The following is a 17317-nucleotide window of genomic DNA, read 5'->3' as shown; positions in this document are numbered from 1 at the left end:
TGTGAAAATGATCCTAAAATGTTTTCTAAACTCTGATCTGGAATCCAGGCTCTTTTTGGTCCAGTAATTTGGGATCAGTGCAATATATCCAGCCTTTGTTTCAGAGCATGCTTTCAACTGTCACCCAGAACCTTTGCTTTTAGGAACTTTTATTAGATTTTGTTGCTCTGGAATTATATTGTTATTGGAAGAGTATCAAAAACATATTGAGAAAACTATGCAATACTTGGTTTTTAGAAAGGCTTTGGGGTGATTCAAAAGCTAACCATCAGGGAACTATGCAAAGAGAATTTTCATATAGCAACGACTTCTATTTTAATTGTTTTCAATTTAATGCTTTCTTGAACTTTAAAATTTACTTTCTATGATCCCTCACTTCAAACTTTGTCAGGTGCCTGGCTCTGCTTCCATCACTGAACTAAAGGAATTTATGCTTTCTTTGCCCTCTAGATGGTAAACTACTTGAGGTTTGGAAGATTAGCAGTTATCTATTGATAAATGAATTTTTTTTTTCTTAACAGGGACTGAGCCAGCCTGTACTGGATTGTTGGTTGCCTACTTAGCAACTGTTTTCTTCTCTTTCTCCTTCCTATCTGAATTTTGTTGATGAGTCTAGCACTTCTTTTGTGCAGCCACAGAATTTGGGAAAAGTTGATGCCACTTCAGCTTCAGGCATAAACCCCCAGGCATAAACCTCAGTGGTCCAAAATAACCCTATTCCCTTTGCAAAGGGTTAGCTCAGAAATGACCATGTGCTGCATACAAGGAAATTTTCTTAGAGAGTTCAAGAGGGAAAACTTTCTTCGGTACTGAAAGAATTAGCTGCAAGATAGACTAGTGGATAAATCTTTGCAAACCTACTGTCATTTCTGAAAAAGAAAACACTACCATTCTTGTGTTCCTGAATCCTTTGGGGTGTTTGATGCAGATATGGGGAGGAGTACAGGAATCTCGAATTTGCAGACACCAACCAGAGGCATCTTTCATATTGCATAGAAAGAACATTCTAGAGAATGAAACCAACATGGAGGGAAACAGCTTTGGGAAGGAGGGAGATTTTTACCCAAATTCAACTAAACGAGATGAATGCTTTGATTGGGGAAGCCCGTCTAGGCAGCTAGAGAAATGTCTGGGAGCTGGGGGCAGTAAGGGCATGGCAATTTCAGAAGAAATTTCATACAGGTTCTTCTTGGAGTGAGGATGGTGAAGAGAGTTGGTGGTGAGGGTAGGGGTGGTGGGGTGAAATGAGGCTGAGGAGGTAAGCAGCCTTCTGGAGAATGAAGACTCCTTGGCGCTCACCTCTCTTTTCTGAACTGAAACACAAAAGTCAGAGCCTTATTGAAGTCCTTAAAGATTTCTGTGAATCTTAGGACTCTTTGTAAATATACTGAATTTCCACTTCACCAAAACTCAAAAACTTCCCTTTGAAAAACAAGGTTGAGAAAATGAAAAAATAATCCACATGCTGGGGTAAAATATTTGCAAATCAAACATCTGATAAAGGACTTTTATCCAATATATATAAAGAACAACACCCAATTTCCTAAGATTTGGACTACCTTGAGCTAGGACATATATTACAAGTATAATTTATTTTCTGTGTCCTGTTTGATACAGCATTCTTTTACTTTTATTAGTAGACCTCAGTAAATATGTGTGCATGTGCATGGTCTGTCTAGAAGGTATTCAGCCATGTACTGTGAAAAAGAGAGACATTTATTGAAGATACAAGATACTTGTACATTGTACATAGGACAATGATGCCTCAGTCCCCTTCAAAATAGGCACCTTGGGACCTCACACAGTTCTCTCAATGCCACCAGCTGCCCTGTCGTATTTCCCACATCTTATTAATGGTCTGAAATCTCTTCCCTTTCAAAGGTGATTTTAGTTTTGTGAAAAGCTGGAAATTGCAGGGTGACAAAGTTGGGCTGTAGGGGGACTGAGTCACCTGAGTGATTTGATGTTTTGCAAAAAAACCCTGCATGAGACTTGATGCCTGAATAGGTGGGCTGAAGCTGCCAATCACAGGTTACCCATAACTGCAACATTGTCCCCAAAAGCCTTCTGAATCATCCAAATAGTTTCTGCAGACCAATGTTCAAGCTTAATGCAAAATTTGATGCAGATGCATTGCTCTACTTGCTCAGTCATTTTGAATGTGATGACCACACAGTACACATGCTCACTCAGTGGTGTCTACCACTCCCACTGACTAGGACAGTGAAGTCATCATTCTTCCCGCATGTGCATTCAGTCCACTCTCCTTGGCTGCCAGGTTACATCAATGTTGAGCAAACCATTCTTGTTATATTAACAATGGCTGGACTTTTTCCAGATAGAACTTTGTGTGTGTGTGTGGGGGGGCGGTATGTGCAAATGTGTGTGCATGATAAAATCAAATGTATCAGATTCAGTTACATCCAAATTCCTCCTCATGGTTTTGAAACACTACTTGCTACACCAACCTGGCTCTCTAGCCCATCTATCAATGTTCCTGTAAGCTACCTGACCTCAAGCCCTGTTGCTAATCTTCTGATGTGACCAGCATTGTCCCTCAGCCCTCCTCTCTCTCACTCAAAAATCACCTTTGTGAAAACTCAGTGCTCTTCAGCCAGAGATTTGATAGCGTTTTGCACATGCTCCTCTTGTCTTACACTGCAATCATTACAGGCTTATTTTAGTTGTCTTGCTAGATTACAAACCCTGGAGGGCAAGACTGTACCTTTTTTTAATCTTTGTATTTTGCACATCATGAAGCTCAATCAATGTCTGCTGAATGAATCCTTTGCCTTTCAATTTAATTTTTATTGGATTACTTGGGGACATATTTTATTACAGATGTGAGAATTATGTTGTTTTTTTTCTAAGAAAGGAGCACTTTCTTTTTAATAAAGGCCAAGGTAGACTCAGAACAAGGCTCCAAAAATGTGAAACTCTTAAATATTTCTGTGAATTGTCTGACATCTTGGAAATATAAAAATACAAGAGAAAATAAGCTGAAAGAAATCAAAGGGCCAGAAACTAAATCTGTTATATATAAAGAGGCACTGGGATTAGTATAACTAGTCAATTCATTTCTTTGGGCATCATTTAAAAAAGTCCATTACTGTATGTTATGGGTACCCAGTCAGGGGTTATGTTTGTTTTTTCTCCTCTTAAATAAGACAAAAAAAGAAAAGTAAGGAAAAGAGAAAGTATCCATACCACTCAAATGGAAAGCCCAGTAAAGCCTGGATATTGCCTTTCAACACCGTGTCCCCAGGACTTAGAGATTTTTGTTTGTTACATATTCAGAAGTGTTCACTAAATGACAAACAGGTGTCAGAAATGAACTTTGAGTCATGGAAAGAAACTTCCCTGGTTGGGACAATTTAAAACACTTAAGACTCACCAGGGACTCCCTCTTAGAAAGGCACAGAGAACCAACAGCCAGCCCATCTCTGGTCAGAAAGGGCTGATGGATTATTCATAATAGCCAAGAAGTGGAAACAAACTAAATGTCCACTGACTGATAATGGAATAAAGAAAATGCAACATAAACACATGATGGAATGCTATTCAGCCTTGAAAAAGGAGGTCCTGCCACGTAAGACAACATGAATGAACCTGGAGTGCATTATGCTGAATGAAGTAGCCAATCACAGGGCAAATTCCATATGACTTCACTTATATAAGGGGGACAGGTACATGGGGAGTTGCTGTTTAACAGGTATGAATGTTCAGTTATACAAGGTAAGTTCTAGAGCTTCTCTGTATAATATGGTGTGGAGAGATAACAATACTGTGAGTTTTAAAGGTTTAAAGGAAAAACTGACCTCGAGTTTGGATTATGGGGAGGGAAGGCAGGTTATGGTTGTCTGTGGAGCACGGGTACGAGGCTCAGTCCCCATAAAGGTGGTCGTGTGTGTGATCTAAGTGCCCAGCGCTAAACTGCAGCCTCAGAGGCCAAGTGTAGCACTCTGGGAGGGCCACCTGGGCCAGCAGGGGAGCAACAGCTTTCTCAGGAGTGTTTTACGGAACAATCGTGAACAGTGGTATCATGAGGCATCAAGTGCAACTGCAGCACGGATGAATCGGACTAGAATATGCCCCCGTGGTGTCTGCAAATGTGCTGATTCCATGCTCCATATTCTCCTTTGGGGAGCTGGAATTTTTCTGACAATTCCAGAGAAAGAAAGGAGGGGGAAGCCAAACACTGAAAGGCTGGTCATTGATTTTTCTGCCATAAGAAAGGTAAAGACGAGCAATTAATTAGCTGGGAAAATAAAAGGTATTTGACCATATTTGTACCATGAGTTTGGGGAGCATGTTACATAGGTTACAAATAAAACTGAGACAGGGCAGTGAGAAGACAGGAAAATTCCTGGGGGAGTAGAATGGGGAAACCGAGATAAGAAAATTAAACAAGGCCAAACAGTTTGTGCAATTTACAATCAGCTGGTGAATCCCAAGACCTTATTTCCCCTAACCAAGGGCACTTGAGAGCAAATGGTTTATACCTCTCCTCCCTAACCAGAGAACACTCAGCCTCCCTGGCCGTAAACCACAGGTGTCCAGGGAAGAGAGGAATGCCCAGGCAAAGGAAAAGGAGAGAAAACACCTAACACCAGGAATAAGGGAGGGAGCGAGTCTCCTTTCAGCTCCCCCTCCCCTTACTCCCAAGAGAAACCACATGTCAGCGCTCCCCCTAGGAACTTCCCCCTCCCAAATTCCCCTGTTTCCCCTATATAAACTTGCTTCTGAAAGCTCAAGGTAAGGTGGATGGTAGGATTTTTACCTCCCACCTTCTCAGATTGCTGACCTTTGATATTAATAAAAGTGCAGTTATAATCCAATCCCTGTCTCTGCTTTTTTGGCTGAGCAGTGATCTCCAGTTTCAAAATGAAGGGAGTACTTTATGCTCTTGAGTAGGTGCTGCCAGTATCTGTTGGGGTGAGAGTCAGTAAAACTCTCAGTCATTTATTGAAGAAAGCCAGCTAATGAAAGTGTAATGACAGAATTAGGCATTCATCATTATTTACATGATTACCACTGATGTGGTGAAAGGGGCATAAACAAGTGAGTGGTCAGAAATAGGACAAATACATTCTTCTTTTAAGAAGGAAGATCACAGGAATCAAAAAACTCAAAGTTTCTACTTGGGGAGGGTGCCTAAGGTAAATTATAATGATAAACATAAATAATAAAACTACTGCTATTAACAAAAAAATAAATAAATAAAAAATAAGAGCAAAAACATTTTTAATAAGGTGAAGTAAACATGAGAAGTGACAATTCTTTTAATCAGATCCTCTTTGGTATCAATTATGAAAGAAAATAAGTCTATGTTAAGTTAGATTTCCTATATAACATAGCTGAAAGACATTATATTTTTAGCAAAAGAGCCTGCATTGTTTTCAAGATTAGTCTAGTCAATTAAACCACTAGCATCCCAACTACTACAATATCTGAATTAAAGAGTTCTAGAGTCTCTTCCAAAAACAAAAATTACCAACTTCTTACTAAATTGCATTGCTGGAATATGAAAAAGATGGTTTAAGATTATTCTTTTAAAAAGAAACTATTAGCAATTTACACAGATTAACTCATTTGCATATGTAATTTGAGACAGTTTTCCTCTTAGCTCCGATCATGTTTTATTAAAATATTTACCTTCTGATTGACAAACAGGCAAAAACTCTCTTCGAATTTTAAAAGAGGGCCTGGTTTTACACACGTATGTTAACTCTTGGCTGGTTTTTAATTTATATTGGATACATAACAAAATATCTTCTTAATTTTAATACAATATAACATTTCTACCAGTTGAAGACATTGAGTAGGTTTCACTATATCTGTGGTTTGTGTAATTTATACAAAATTTATATATAAAACCCTGAAATATGCAGAAATTGCAAAATATACTCTGACAACTGATGCTCTGAAAACACTTTATTACACAAATTACACTCAGATTCTGAAAATAGTGTTCTAACAGTGTAACCATCTAAAAATAAGACATCCCAAAAACACACCAACCGAAGAAGAAAATTAAAAAAAAAGAATTTAAATAGAGACTTTTTTCTTTCTTTTGTTGCAATATAATGCTAGTGATTTTAAAAAAATAGAAGGAGATTTAGCAGCTTCGTCATCAGGCTGAGAATGCTGAACAGGAAAAGGCACCAAAGAAAGACATTGGCAATGGAAGCGCTAATGGGAAAATACTGTGTTCAAGCAGAAAATGGTGTTATTTACATCTACAGAAGAGTCTCAAAAATGTAAATGAACAAACCTTCCATCACAAATTAGTAGTGTGATGGAAGAAGAGAGCTGTTTCTCTATTCTATGTTCATATATAGACAATGGCACTGTTGTGAACTTTTAGGAAACTTTTCAACTGGAAACAGAAACCAACTAAGCAAAAATGAAGTAAATAAAAGGTGTACAGTCCCACACATACTAGTACGGTTTACAGTTAAATACACAAAACTCTAAACGTGCTAAAGAGAAAGGAATCTGGCATTCCTGATAAACTTCATCAATCTCATGGTCGCCCAGTTTTCAGGAGGAGGAAAGCACAGGGGCGGGCAGTGGTGCAGAATACTCCTCCTCCGATTCACTGCCGTCATCTTCATCTTTCTCCTGGTCACTTCCCTCCGTGCTCAGGCGGTCGAACCCTTTTCGACTGTAGCCTTTATGGCTCGCAAAGAAATTTCCAAGGTTTAGGCCTCCACTTCCCTTTCCTGAAGAAAACAATTAACATAGAATTGAGATGAAGTTTACACAAATGATTCTCTGTTTTTTTTGTAAATTCTGAAATGGTAAACAAAGTTGGAAGGTGGGGATGAACAAAAAAGAATGACAGGTACTACTCCACACGTGTATTGAAATACATAAGGAAATACAAACTTCCCCAGGATTACGTGATTCTGCAGGATTATTTCAGATTCACTTTTCACCTCCTGCTTTTTCTAGGCTCTGGGGAACTGGCACCCACAGGCAGCTCTTCATTTCAGTGACTTTATGAAAAGGTCATCTTTACGATGACAAGCACTGACATGCTGACAGGAATGACAGAAACTTTACTGAAGACAGATGGAGTCAGATAAAAGGCAGGGGAAGAGAATTAGAAATATAGAACGGCAAGGTGGGAAATGAAACTGAGAAAGTTGCCGCCAGGGCCACACACTTGGGTTTACTTTATAGTTTACATTCTGCATTTAATGCTGGGAGGTGCTATGCTGCACACAGGGGTTTAATTTTTGGAGAGAAAATACAAATGATCTCCTTGCTCTTTAAAAGACATGAGCATGTTGACTTTGAACCAAATGTGAAGGATTCTAAAAGGTCACAGGCATACCTCTAAATTTTCCCAGCACTCTTCCTGAACTTGCCTCGAGTTTGTGTTCAGAATCTGCTAGAAAAAGATGGCACATTTCAAAATGAGTCTCAATCACCCTCCTCAATCCATGGGCTCAACTTTCATTTCAAATTCAGGAATTCATAAATGATTACCAAGGTCTGGCTCTAGTCTCCATTCAATTCCAAGAAAAAAAAAGTAATATATTATTGTGATGCACATAAGGGCCACAGCTGGGTGTGAGTCCTGCCCGTGTCTTCCAGGCTGTGCAATCTCAATCAACTACTTCTCTGAGCTTCAGTTTCCCCCTATGAGAATCAGGGAGCAATGACAATCTCTGCCTATCTGTAAAATTCAGATGGGTGCTGCCTCTAACATATACAGAACAGTGCCTGCTAAGTATGCAATAATTGCTCAATAAACATTATTTATTTTTATTAGGACAAAACTAAATTACCAGTAATTTGTAAAATTTGGGAAGTTGTCATCATTGCAATTTAGAAATCTTTGCCTTAGGCTTTCTTTAGTCTTTCTATGAAGAACAGTAATGCCCTGTTTGAGAAAGCTTGCGATCGTGCACATCACTTCCCTTTCATGTGACTTACATTAAGGCAAAGGACCTGAAACCCTATTTTCAATCGCACAAGGTGACCCAAATATCTCCCATGGGGCTGCCCATCTCCATGAAAGATCAACTTTCTTTCCTCATGGGGAGGCGGAACTCCAGCTAGACTGCATTTTTCCTATTGCTGGGTATCTCCCTGCACTTGCTGACCTGGCTTCCAGCTTCCTGAAGAGTTGTGTCAGGACAGTGAGGCTTGGGATTCACTATGAAGTCTCTAACCAAAAAGGGAGGCAGCATTATGGAGAAAGCTAGCAGGTAGATAAGACAGGAGAGGCAGCAGAGTGGGCTGAGAGGGAAATAGGAAAAAAGGGAAGAGGAATCTAGTTAAGACTGTTAGAAAGCCAGCACATCAGACTAGAAGTTCTGTAAGGGACCAGGACAGTCTTTCACTGCCCAAGTCCACTACGGTGTCCAATGTGGAGCTAACATGCAAAAAATGTGTGCTGAATAAATGGAAAGTCCTTTATGAGGGTTACTAAAACCTCTCATAGATTGGATAAGATCAAGAGCAAATGTTGAAAAAAATATATGAGACTGATTTCCTTTTAGAATTAAATGTGCCAGACTGTAACATATATAAAACTACTATTTTTCTAAATAAAATGTGATTGTATAATAGTATGTTCATATGGTTTGACCTGGGTCTCTGCCTTCCCAACACACTTGTGTGGACTCGCATTCTGTGGTAGTGCCAGGTCACCTGCGCTCAACAGCAAACAGGAGAAGCCAGACTTTCTTGACTCCACAGCTGTTCCTTCGTCCAGTGTAAGTTGCTTATGGACTCTCTTGCTCTGCTACCTGTCCCCAGCCCCCTCATGTTCCTGATACTCCTGGTAAGTAGTTATCACTGCACTTACCACCCTTGATTACCAATTTTATGTATCATCTCTTTTTTACATGTCATCTATTCTGTGAGCTCCATTTATTTCTTTGGTCACTCTTCCAACAATTATTTATTGAACCCCTATTGCCAGGACCTGTTATTTGTCCTGGAGATATATCAATGAACCAGCAAACATACAAGATTCGTGCTGTTTGAAGCTGTCATCTAACTCCATGAAAACAATGACTGAATTGTTTTTTTTTTAATCTTTGCCTCTGCTTACCAAGTTCCCTACCCATAGCAGTCTTCCAGAGGAAGAGTTAACTATATTTGTGCAGAGCTTTATTGATTGCAGATGAAAAGTAAAAGAAAGTCCTAGGAAAACTCTCTTTCACATCCTATTAAATTGAATCCTCTTGTTTTTGTTTCTGTGTCCTTTTCTGTGCCACGGGCACTGAACGCCAGCCATGGTCACCTTGGCCTGAGATCAAATCAGATGCTGTTTCTTGATCAAATGCTGCCTCCCACCCTGGCCCACGGATTCCTTCCAGACGTAGCTGTAGATTCTTGCCCTAGGACCCGGGGGCCCAGCCAAGGGACTACTCCTGAGAGGTGAGAATCACAGGTGGAATTATTTGTTTGAATGTCCTAAAAGGAACTTAGCTCCTGGGTTCTGGACTGTGATAATGATTTGATAAATTACAGACTGCAGTTTTGGACCTTGCCTTGTATGGTCAGGAAAGGCTGATGGCCTAATTTGTGACTATTTAAAAACTACCAAATGGCTTGTTATAGAAATAGGTGGTTTCCTGAGAAAGCCGAGGTTTAACAGAAGTATCTTTTTTGGCTTCTTATGGCATTTATTACTTTATTACCAATGATTATTCTGTAATAATAAACACTAGGTACTACGTGCTGAGATAAATCCTTTAGGTAAATTATTTCATTTAATCCTTATACAACCTGACTGAGTCTTTTATTCCCACTTTACAAATGAGGAAACTTGTGGCTTAGAGAAATTAAGTAACTTGCCCAAGGTCGAGGAGCTAAGAGCTAGAGCCAGGTCCAGCAGGTGGGGAGAAATAGAACTCCCCAAGTGAGACCCCACTATTTTGAGGACTGGGCCTGTTTCTAATAGCAAGGAATGCCTCCTTCCTGACCCTTCAGCTAATTTACCCTGACTGTGCTTATCTATGTAGTCTGGAGATATTAATTAGGCTTAAGCCAGTTGCTAAAAAGCAAAATTAGAAGTTATATTTTAATCTAACTATCCAAATTTCTGAGGCTCCAGATATATTTTCTACTGTGATACTAACTATAAACAATATTTGGAACATAGACAGTGACATCAAATAAGGCAGAGAACACACACAAAAGGTTCCAAGTTCAAGGGACTCATTTTACTTGCCTCCAAAGGCCCTTGATTTTTTCCACCGAATAAATACGGCAATGGCCAGCAGGACAGCCACCGGAATAACCAGAAGGGTTGTAATGAGAACAACAGGCACTCCGGAGTCTGGCTCTTTGATCATTTTCTGTTTCTCTTGCATCTTCTGCAAATCTGAGGAGGCGGGTTTGTTCTCCATTTTGGTTTCAACAACTGCCTCGGATTCTTCAGGGAAAGAAGAGTTCACAATGTTCAACTGATTCAAAGACTCCAAAACCCTCCCACAGGCCCCGGGCAAATCAACAACTGCTCATAAAGATCTCATTGAGTCTTATGCATATTGGGTTCATGTTTCAATGTCTTTACCTAAAAATCTGGCAGCACGTATTATAATTAATAATTGCCACTGAATGGTTTTTTACCTTTAAATTGGTTTTCTTTGGCTCTATGTTTTATTTCCTCTTAGCCATAATTCCACAAAAACTATATCGTTTTGCATTTTTTTTCAAAGATTAAATTAGCCAGCAGCATGGTGTAGAGGACACAACTAATGTGCAGGCTGAAGTGAAGTGAATTTGACCTTCAATCCCAGGTACCTGTGTAGTTGTGTAACTTTGGGCAAGTTACTTAAATAATCTGGGCTTTAGTAACCACATCTGTAAAACTGTGATATGACATACCTCTTTTATAAAACTGCCATAAAAAAGTGGTTTAATAATCTGTTTCCTTTTACCTTTAGTTTATGAATCTCTTTCATGTGCAATGAATTATTTGTATATCACATGCATAGTTGCACACTCTAATTCTAGGATTACAAACTGGAAAGTATCCTTTCCAGATTCTTTCCTATAGCTCCTAGCAAATGGTAAATGCACATAGATGCACTACACATCCTTTTGTTTTTGATGAAAACAACTTATGTAACTATTCTGTGATACTGGAAGGTATTAGGTAGCTATCAGACTTAAAGGGCTATTTGGGAAATTGATACAATAAATCTGCATAACCTGATGCAGGATCTTAATAACTATTGACTTGAAAATGACTTGACATTCCTACTATGATCTATCCAAATTTCTGACCACTTAAATCCATGAACATATTAAATTAATTTTTAGGCAAGCAAACTTTGGAGTAGTTGTGGAGCAGTAATAATTTGAATAGGGCATTGCAAAAACCAGTGCAGTCTACAGCTGTACCACCCTGAACGTGCCCGATCTTGTATGGAAAACCAGTGTGCACTGGTCCCCTGATGTTATTCTCACCTTCTTATGTTAAAGAGTAAGTGTGCTGTATTTTTTGTTTTTATATTACAACCTATATAATCTATAAAAGTTAAGAGCTCTGGATTCAAAATCTGATACACATCCAAAATAAATTATTTAGTGAAAAAGAAAAAGAAAATGACTTGAGCCTTGAGACATTCTTGCCCTGAAGAAGCACAGATGTGTGTTGGTATAAAAACCCTTCTGTGCAACGGCTAGAAGACACAGCCATGTTTGCCAAAATGCTCAGTTTCTGGAACCTCAATTTTTGGGGGTGCCTTTCTACCTTATTATGATACAAATTGAATCATATGACCTCATAGAAATTTTGACAAAACCACAGGGATAGGTGGTTTAACTTTGTCAGGAAAACCTTTGGTTGAAATTTAATATATGGCCCTGGCTGGTGTGGCTCAGTGGATTGTCAGCCCACAAACCAAAGGGTCACTGGTTCCATTCCCAGTGAGGGCACATGCCTGTGTTGTGGGCCAGGTCCCCAGTTGGGTGCATGTGAAAGGCAACGGATTGATGTATCTTTCATACATTGATGTTTGTCTCCTTCTGTTTCTCCCTCACTTCCCCCTCTCTAAAATTAAATAAGTAGAAAACTTTTTAAAAAGTTTAATATACATAGAAACAGCTTAGTAGCTTGCTGGATACTTTTCTAAAGAAGCATTTCTCAAATTACTTAAGACACTGTAAACACAATTTATCATATACACAAATGGCAGGTCCCAGCTTTTTGCTTCAGTGTTTTGAGCCAGCCTCCTTCACAGTCTCAATGATACCCACTGAGCACTTAAAGCTACATAAGGCATTGTTGTCATTTAATCATCACACCAAACTGATGTGTAGGCGGTATTATCATCACCATCTTACAGATGGCTTGTCATGGCCCTCACTTTCTTCCCTGTACTATGGTTAAACAGAGACCATTATTTTTCCTCTTTTGTCAAACAGAGTGGCTCTTGAAACTTCAGTGGGAGAGGAGGAAAGGGATTGGTTCATAAATCTAGATGGCTCAATTTAACCTAAGTCTCAGTTTCCATGAGGAATACAAATGTGACTCTTACTCTTCCTAACCACTGTTTTGTTTTTTTCTTTATTACTCTAGAAAAGGTATACAAGTTGCTAATATTTAAGCCTATTCTATATTTAAGCAGAAGAATAACAAAAAAAATAGACAATAGGATTTTAAAAACAAACGGCAAAGATATAGATTAGCAATTAAGAACTTGCTGTCTTGGAAGAAAGGTTTTTTTTATTTTTTAAGATTTTACTTATTTATTTTTAGAGAGGTGAAGGGAGGGAGAAAGAGAAGGGGAGAAACATCAATGTGTGGTTGTCTCTTACATACCCCCTACTGGGAATCTGGCCCACAACCCAGGCATGTGCCCTGGCTGGGAATTGAACTAGTGACCCTTTGGTTCACAGGCCAGCACTCAATCCACTGAGCCATACTAGCCAAAGTGAAAGGTTATTTCTATTTGAAAGTGACTATAACCAGAGAAATTACCTAGAGTTTTCTATTTGTCATGAAGTATGTTTACCTACACCTAAGACACTGGCTGTAGCAGCTCATATCTAGTTTCTTTTATAAGGCAGAGCTGGGACTGGGCTCCATTACGGATAAAGTAGGCGACAGCCTAAAAGAGTCAGTTTCACAGTTGTGGAATGTGTGCCGAGAATGATGTAATGAACTTGCTAAGATACACACATTTCACTGTAGAAAGCCTTGATTTCCACACCCTTTCTGGCGCTTTGAGTGTCATCATCTTTACTGTGAGGTGGAGGAGGTGTAAAGGCTATACTTTTGGTGGAATATTGGTATATCTGTTTTATCCCTGGTAACTTTATTTGGAAACTTAAATTTTTTTCCTAGGTTTCTTATCATCACAACTTATTTTATCCCTGCAATTCCCTGAGAACACAACACTGGTTCTGAAACACTGCCATTCACAGCTGGGGCAAGGATAATCAAAGGTTACTCAAATTTGGAAATTTACAATTACTGTGCATCTAAAAGGCTATCCAATCTAAGATGGTGTTTTTCTCTCTTTTCTGTAAGGGGTGGTTTAAATGAAGCTTTTAGATTTTGGTAAAGGACAAACTCTGGAGATCCAACATGATTTATGTTCCTTTTTTTTTAATCCTCACCCAGGGACATGCTTATTGATTTCATAGAGAGGGGACAGAAGGAAGAGAGATGGAGAGAAACATCAACATGAGAGAAAAGCATCAATCAGTTGCCTTTCGCACGTGCCCCAGCTGGGGACCAAACCTGCAAACCAGGCATGTGTCCTGACTGGGAATCAAACTGGCGACCTTACGGTTTACAGGACAATGCTCCAACCAACTGACCCACATTAGCCAAGGCTATCATCCTTTATTAAAGAAATTTTAAAAGACAGAGTTTTAATGAGAGTCATATGGGTTCAGAAAGGAATAGAACAACTTCTTTTGAGTTCAGATATTTCTAACTATTAATTGTGACCATCATGAAAAGGCACTTCAGTAAAATTTGCTTGTTCAAACTGCTGCCTTCTGCCATAGGCTGAAAGGATTCTCAATCAAATGGACTCAGTAGCATGCACTGAGGAGAGACAAAATGAACTACAGGAGAGCATCATTCACCCCTCATTCACCAGCCAAGATGAGGTCAGTGTGGATGGTTCTTCTCAACAGGCCAATCAATACAATCTAGATTTTTTTGGTAGGATCTATTTAAACAGAAATGGTTTGAGGCCACTTTGAAATCCCAGATAACTCAGAGTAATCTACAACTCTCTCCAATCTATAGTTCTTGGAAGAATTTATGGTAAAGAATTGGTAGGATTCATTTCTCCTCAGCAGTATAGTAATAGTGGTTAAGAGCACAGGCTTTGGCACAAAACAGACTTTGGTTAAAAGCCAACTTAACCACTTATTATCATAGTAGTAATTCTTATCCTCAGTTCCTCACATGTAAAGTGGGTTAATGGCAATTACCACCTGGTTGGTGTACAGATTCAACTTGATAATTCTGTGGAGCCCATTGTTGGTGCTCCAGAAATGATAGCTATTATTAATCATCTTTCCCAACAGTTTTATTCCAGAGCAAACAGAGCTTATCAATAATTCTATATATAATGATAAAAATAGGGGATCAGGAACTTCTTCATTATATAAGTGTGGTATGAATGCCACTCAGTAATGTCACATGGGTAGAAATCTCTACAAATGCCAAATAATTGCTACTTATTTTATAATATTATCTTACCCCTTTCAACCTTGAGCCAGTTATATTTTCTTATCTGCCTACATAAACTCCCTAAACTCCCTCTCGGTTCTTGCTTCTTTTCATCTCTTTTCCACCTGCTTTCATGAGAAAGGAAAATAAGACTAGTGTTAAGTCTGAATATCTAGGTGAATCATTTGTAAAACAACTAATAATGGAATCACTTTGCTACTCAAACATTAGGAGCATCTCTAGTAAGTGTATATATATGATGATGACAAAACCCTGCAGATAGTGCAAAATGTGTAACTACAAACTGGCCCTAAGCAAGAGAGAAAATAATTTGACAGGAATTCCAGATGAACCACATGGTTGCTTACCAGTAGCTTAATTTCATCTACACATTCCCAATAATATACACCAATGACATACTTATTTGTATGTATGTATATATATGTGCACACATAAACACTCCTTACAGGCTGTAAGTCTCTTGAAGTCAGGCACAGTTTCATTTCCATTAAACCTGCCGCAGTGCCTTACATGTCAACAGCCCCCAGTAAATGTTGGGGGCTAAATGATATTAAGATAGAAGCTTGGGGAGCAGCTAATCTTTTCAGGACTTTATAGTACTAACTCACCAAAGGCCTTTGTCACTCTTTTAGAATAGATACCATTAGGAAAAGACCTTTTCCAGTATGCTGAACAGTATTTTTCTGCTTGCTTGAAGTTAACGTACTTACAGAAGTTACTAATTTATTTGCTTTTTCTTTGCTGAATGTTTCTAGCCCATTTGTTACAGATTTCTATCATCCTCCATCACTTTTCATCACCTGAAATCAGTGACTTTGAGATCACGATCACTACTCCATTTACCAGGAAAAGCAGTGGAAACAAGTAGCTTTAAAGGCTCAGTACACAGCAGAAATTATTGACAATTTACCAGGTATTTTTAGCTTGATGATTTTTAAGTGCAATCAAGAGCTATACAATAATTCAACACAGTAGCCTTGGGTCTCACAGTCATGAGGACTGACCAACCTTTGATTTCCTGGACCTCAATGCCAGCCTTTTTAACCGACCGATGCTCCATTTCTGTAACACAGAACAGCAAAGGCACAGGGAATCAGAATCCCCAAAAAGAACATTTGAAAACTTAATTTTGATATTAATTTTACTCAGTAGAAGTTATTTCCTTAATTAATAAAATTCATTATGAGATTAGAAAAGAGTTTAATAGAAATCACTAATTAGGTGCCATGTCCATGAATCCTGGATAAAATCTAGGAAAAGCTGAAATAATATTTCTAAGGTCTTAATATTTAAAATGTGATTTTCCTTATGGAGTTCACAATACTGTTTTATTTCTGAAATATCTAGTAGTTCTGTTTCATGTGGACATCTTAGAGATAACCAGTTCTGCCATATTTGATTACCAGTCTTCTAGATGACATAAATGGATTTGATTAGTTAGATACTAGAATGCAATACACAAGACACTTGTTTAACCTTTGATGGCAGTCACACTGTTCCAACGGTAGTACTTTCCTGATTTATTGTTTGGTTACTTTCTGGACTATGCAGAGAGCTTTTCTATTTTCGCAGGTGAAAGCTGTATCGCAATGCTTCTCAATCAGGGGCTGTATCAAAAACACTTGGGAAGCTTTTCCAAAATACACACATTATCATTCCTCTTCTCTCTGTTCATCTCAAGTGGGGTCTGGCCAGGAGTATGCTGAAAATCCTCCGTAGGTGGCTCAGACAGACATCTCTGCAGAGTACCAACCACCAAAGTGGAATAAAGAGCCTAAGACTGGAATCTTAATGAGCTCAAGTATCCCATTCCTATCTGCAAGATGAAGATATTGGCTAGATTTCGGGAAGTCTTTTCCACCTCGAAATGTTTTTATTCATTTTTTATTCTGAAAAACCTGGGTTTAGTCATGCAATTTGGAATTATACATCTCTCTTTATTTTCCTGTCTGCCCACATCTTCTGGCTCCTCCTTGAGGAGGCAGGCGGGTCCATGCAAGGGTTCCATGGGCGCCTCTGTGCACTCAACCTAAGTGGGTCTTCGTTACAAAAACAGCAAGAGTTACTCAAAGGCTAATGCTGAAGACAACAGTTACTAAGTCGACTTGGGGTCCAAGACGTGTATAGTGTCTGATTTCTTTGTTATAACTCATACTTTTTCCTTCTTATATTTTGCATTTTTCCTCATTTCACTTAGCATTTCCTATCTTCATCAAGCCTACCTGTCCTTATCACTTCTCTAAAACTGCCTGTTGCAGATTCCAATACCAGAAATTTATCATTCTCAATTCTTCTCCTTAACCCCTTCGTTTGGACCCTGCCATGTTTTAAAAGCATGTCTGGATATTGTTGAGGTTTGTGGCTTGCTAAGCATACAGTGCTCTTTAATTTATAAAGTTTACATTTTTAGTCTTATATCAGATGCTAGGTTAGTATACTTCTTAAGAGTTAGAAATAATGTACAAATTGCAATTAGAAAACCCCATACTACCAGGCTTGACCCTGACAGGGAAACTCTTCTGTCCCCATACATACTTTTGAGTTACATAAAAATAGAGCAGTTCAGAATTTTGAGTAAGCTGCAGCCTGAAGGGAAAATGCAGGGTGCCTCCCATTTCAGATAAC

At 38.8% G+C, this 17317-nt stretch overlaps 1 protein-coding gene across 12 annotated transcripts in view; it reads right to left on the bottom strand.

Moving 5' to 3' along the window:
* Nucleotides 1-5227: 5227 nt before the first annotated feature.
* The window catches only part of PAM (peptidylglycine alpha-amidating monooxygenase), a 278027-nt gene continuing 265937 nt past the window's right edge, over nt 5228-17317 (bottom strand). For 2 of the 12 annotated variants that reach the window (XM_045837890.1, XM_045837897.1), the window contains 4 exons: nt 15701-15754; nt 10199-10402; nt 7343-7399; nt 5228-6725 (listed from right to left, as the gene is read on the bottom strand). In XM_045837890.1, coding sequence (XP_045693846.1) covers nt 6544-6725; nt 7343-7399; nt 10199-10402; nt 15701-15754 — 497 coding nt within the window. In that variant the 3' untranslated portion in view covers nt 5228-6543. The remainder of the gene's footprint in view (nt 6726-7342; nt 7400-10198; nt 10403-15700; nt 15755-17317) is intronic. The other 10 variants (XM_045837891.1, XM_045837898.1, XM_045837893.1 and 7 more) reach the window with 5 other exon arrangements.

Source organism: Phyllostomus hastatus, unplaced genomic scaffold (genome assembly GCF_019186645.2).
Source record: "Phyllostomus hastatus isolate PE091 unplaced genomic scaffold, TTU_PhHast_1.1 phas_contig_254, whole genome shotgun sequence".
NCBI classification, from domain to species: Eukaryota; Metazoa; Chordata; class Mammalia; order Chiroptera; family Phyllostomidae; genus Phyllostomus; species Phyllostomus hastatus.
Note: the sequence above shows the minus strand (reverse complement) of the source record. Positions and strands in the feature narration are given on the sequence as shown.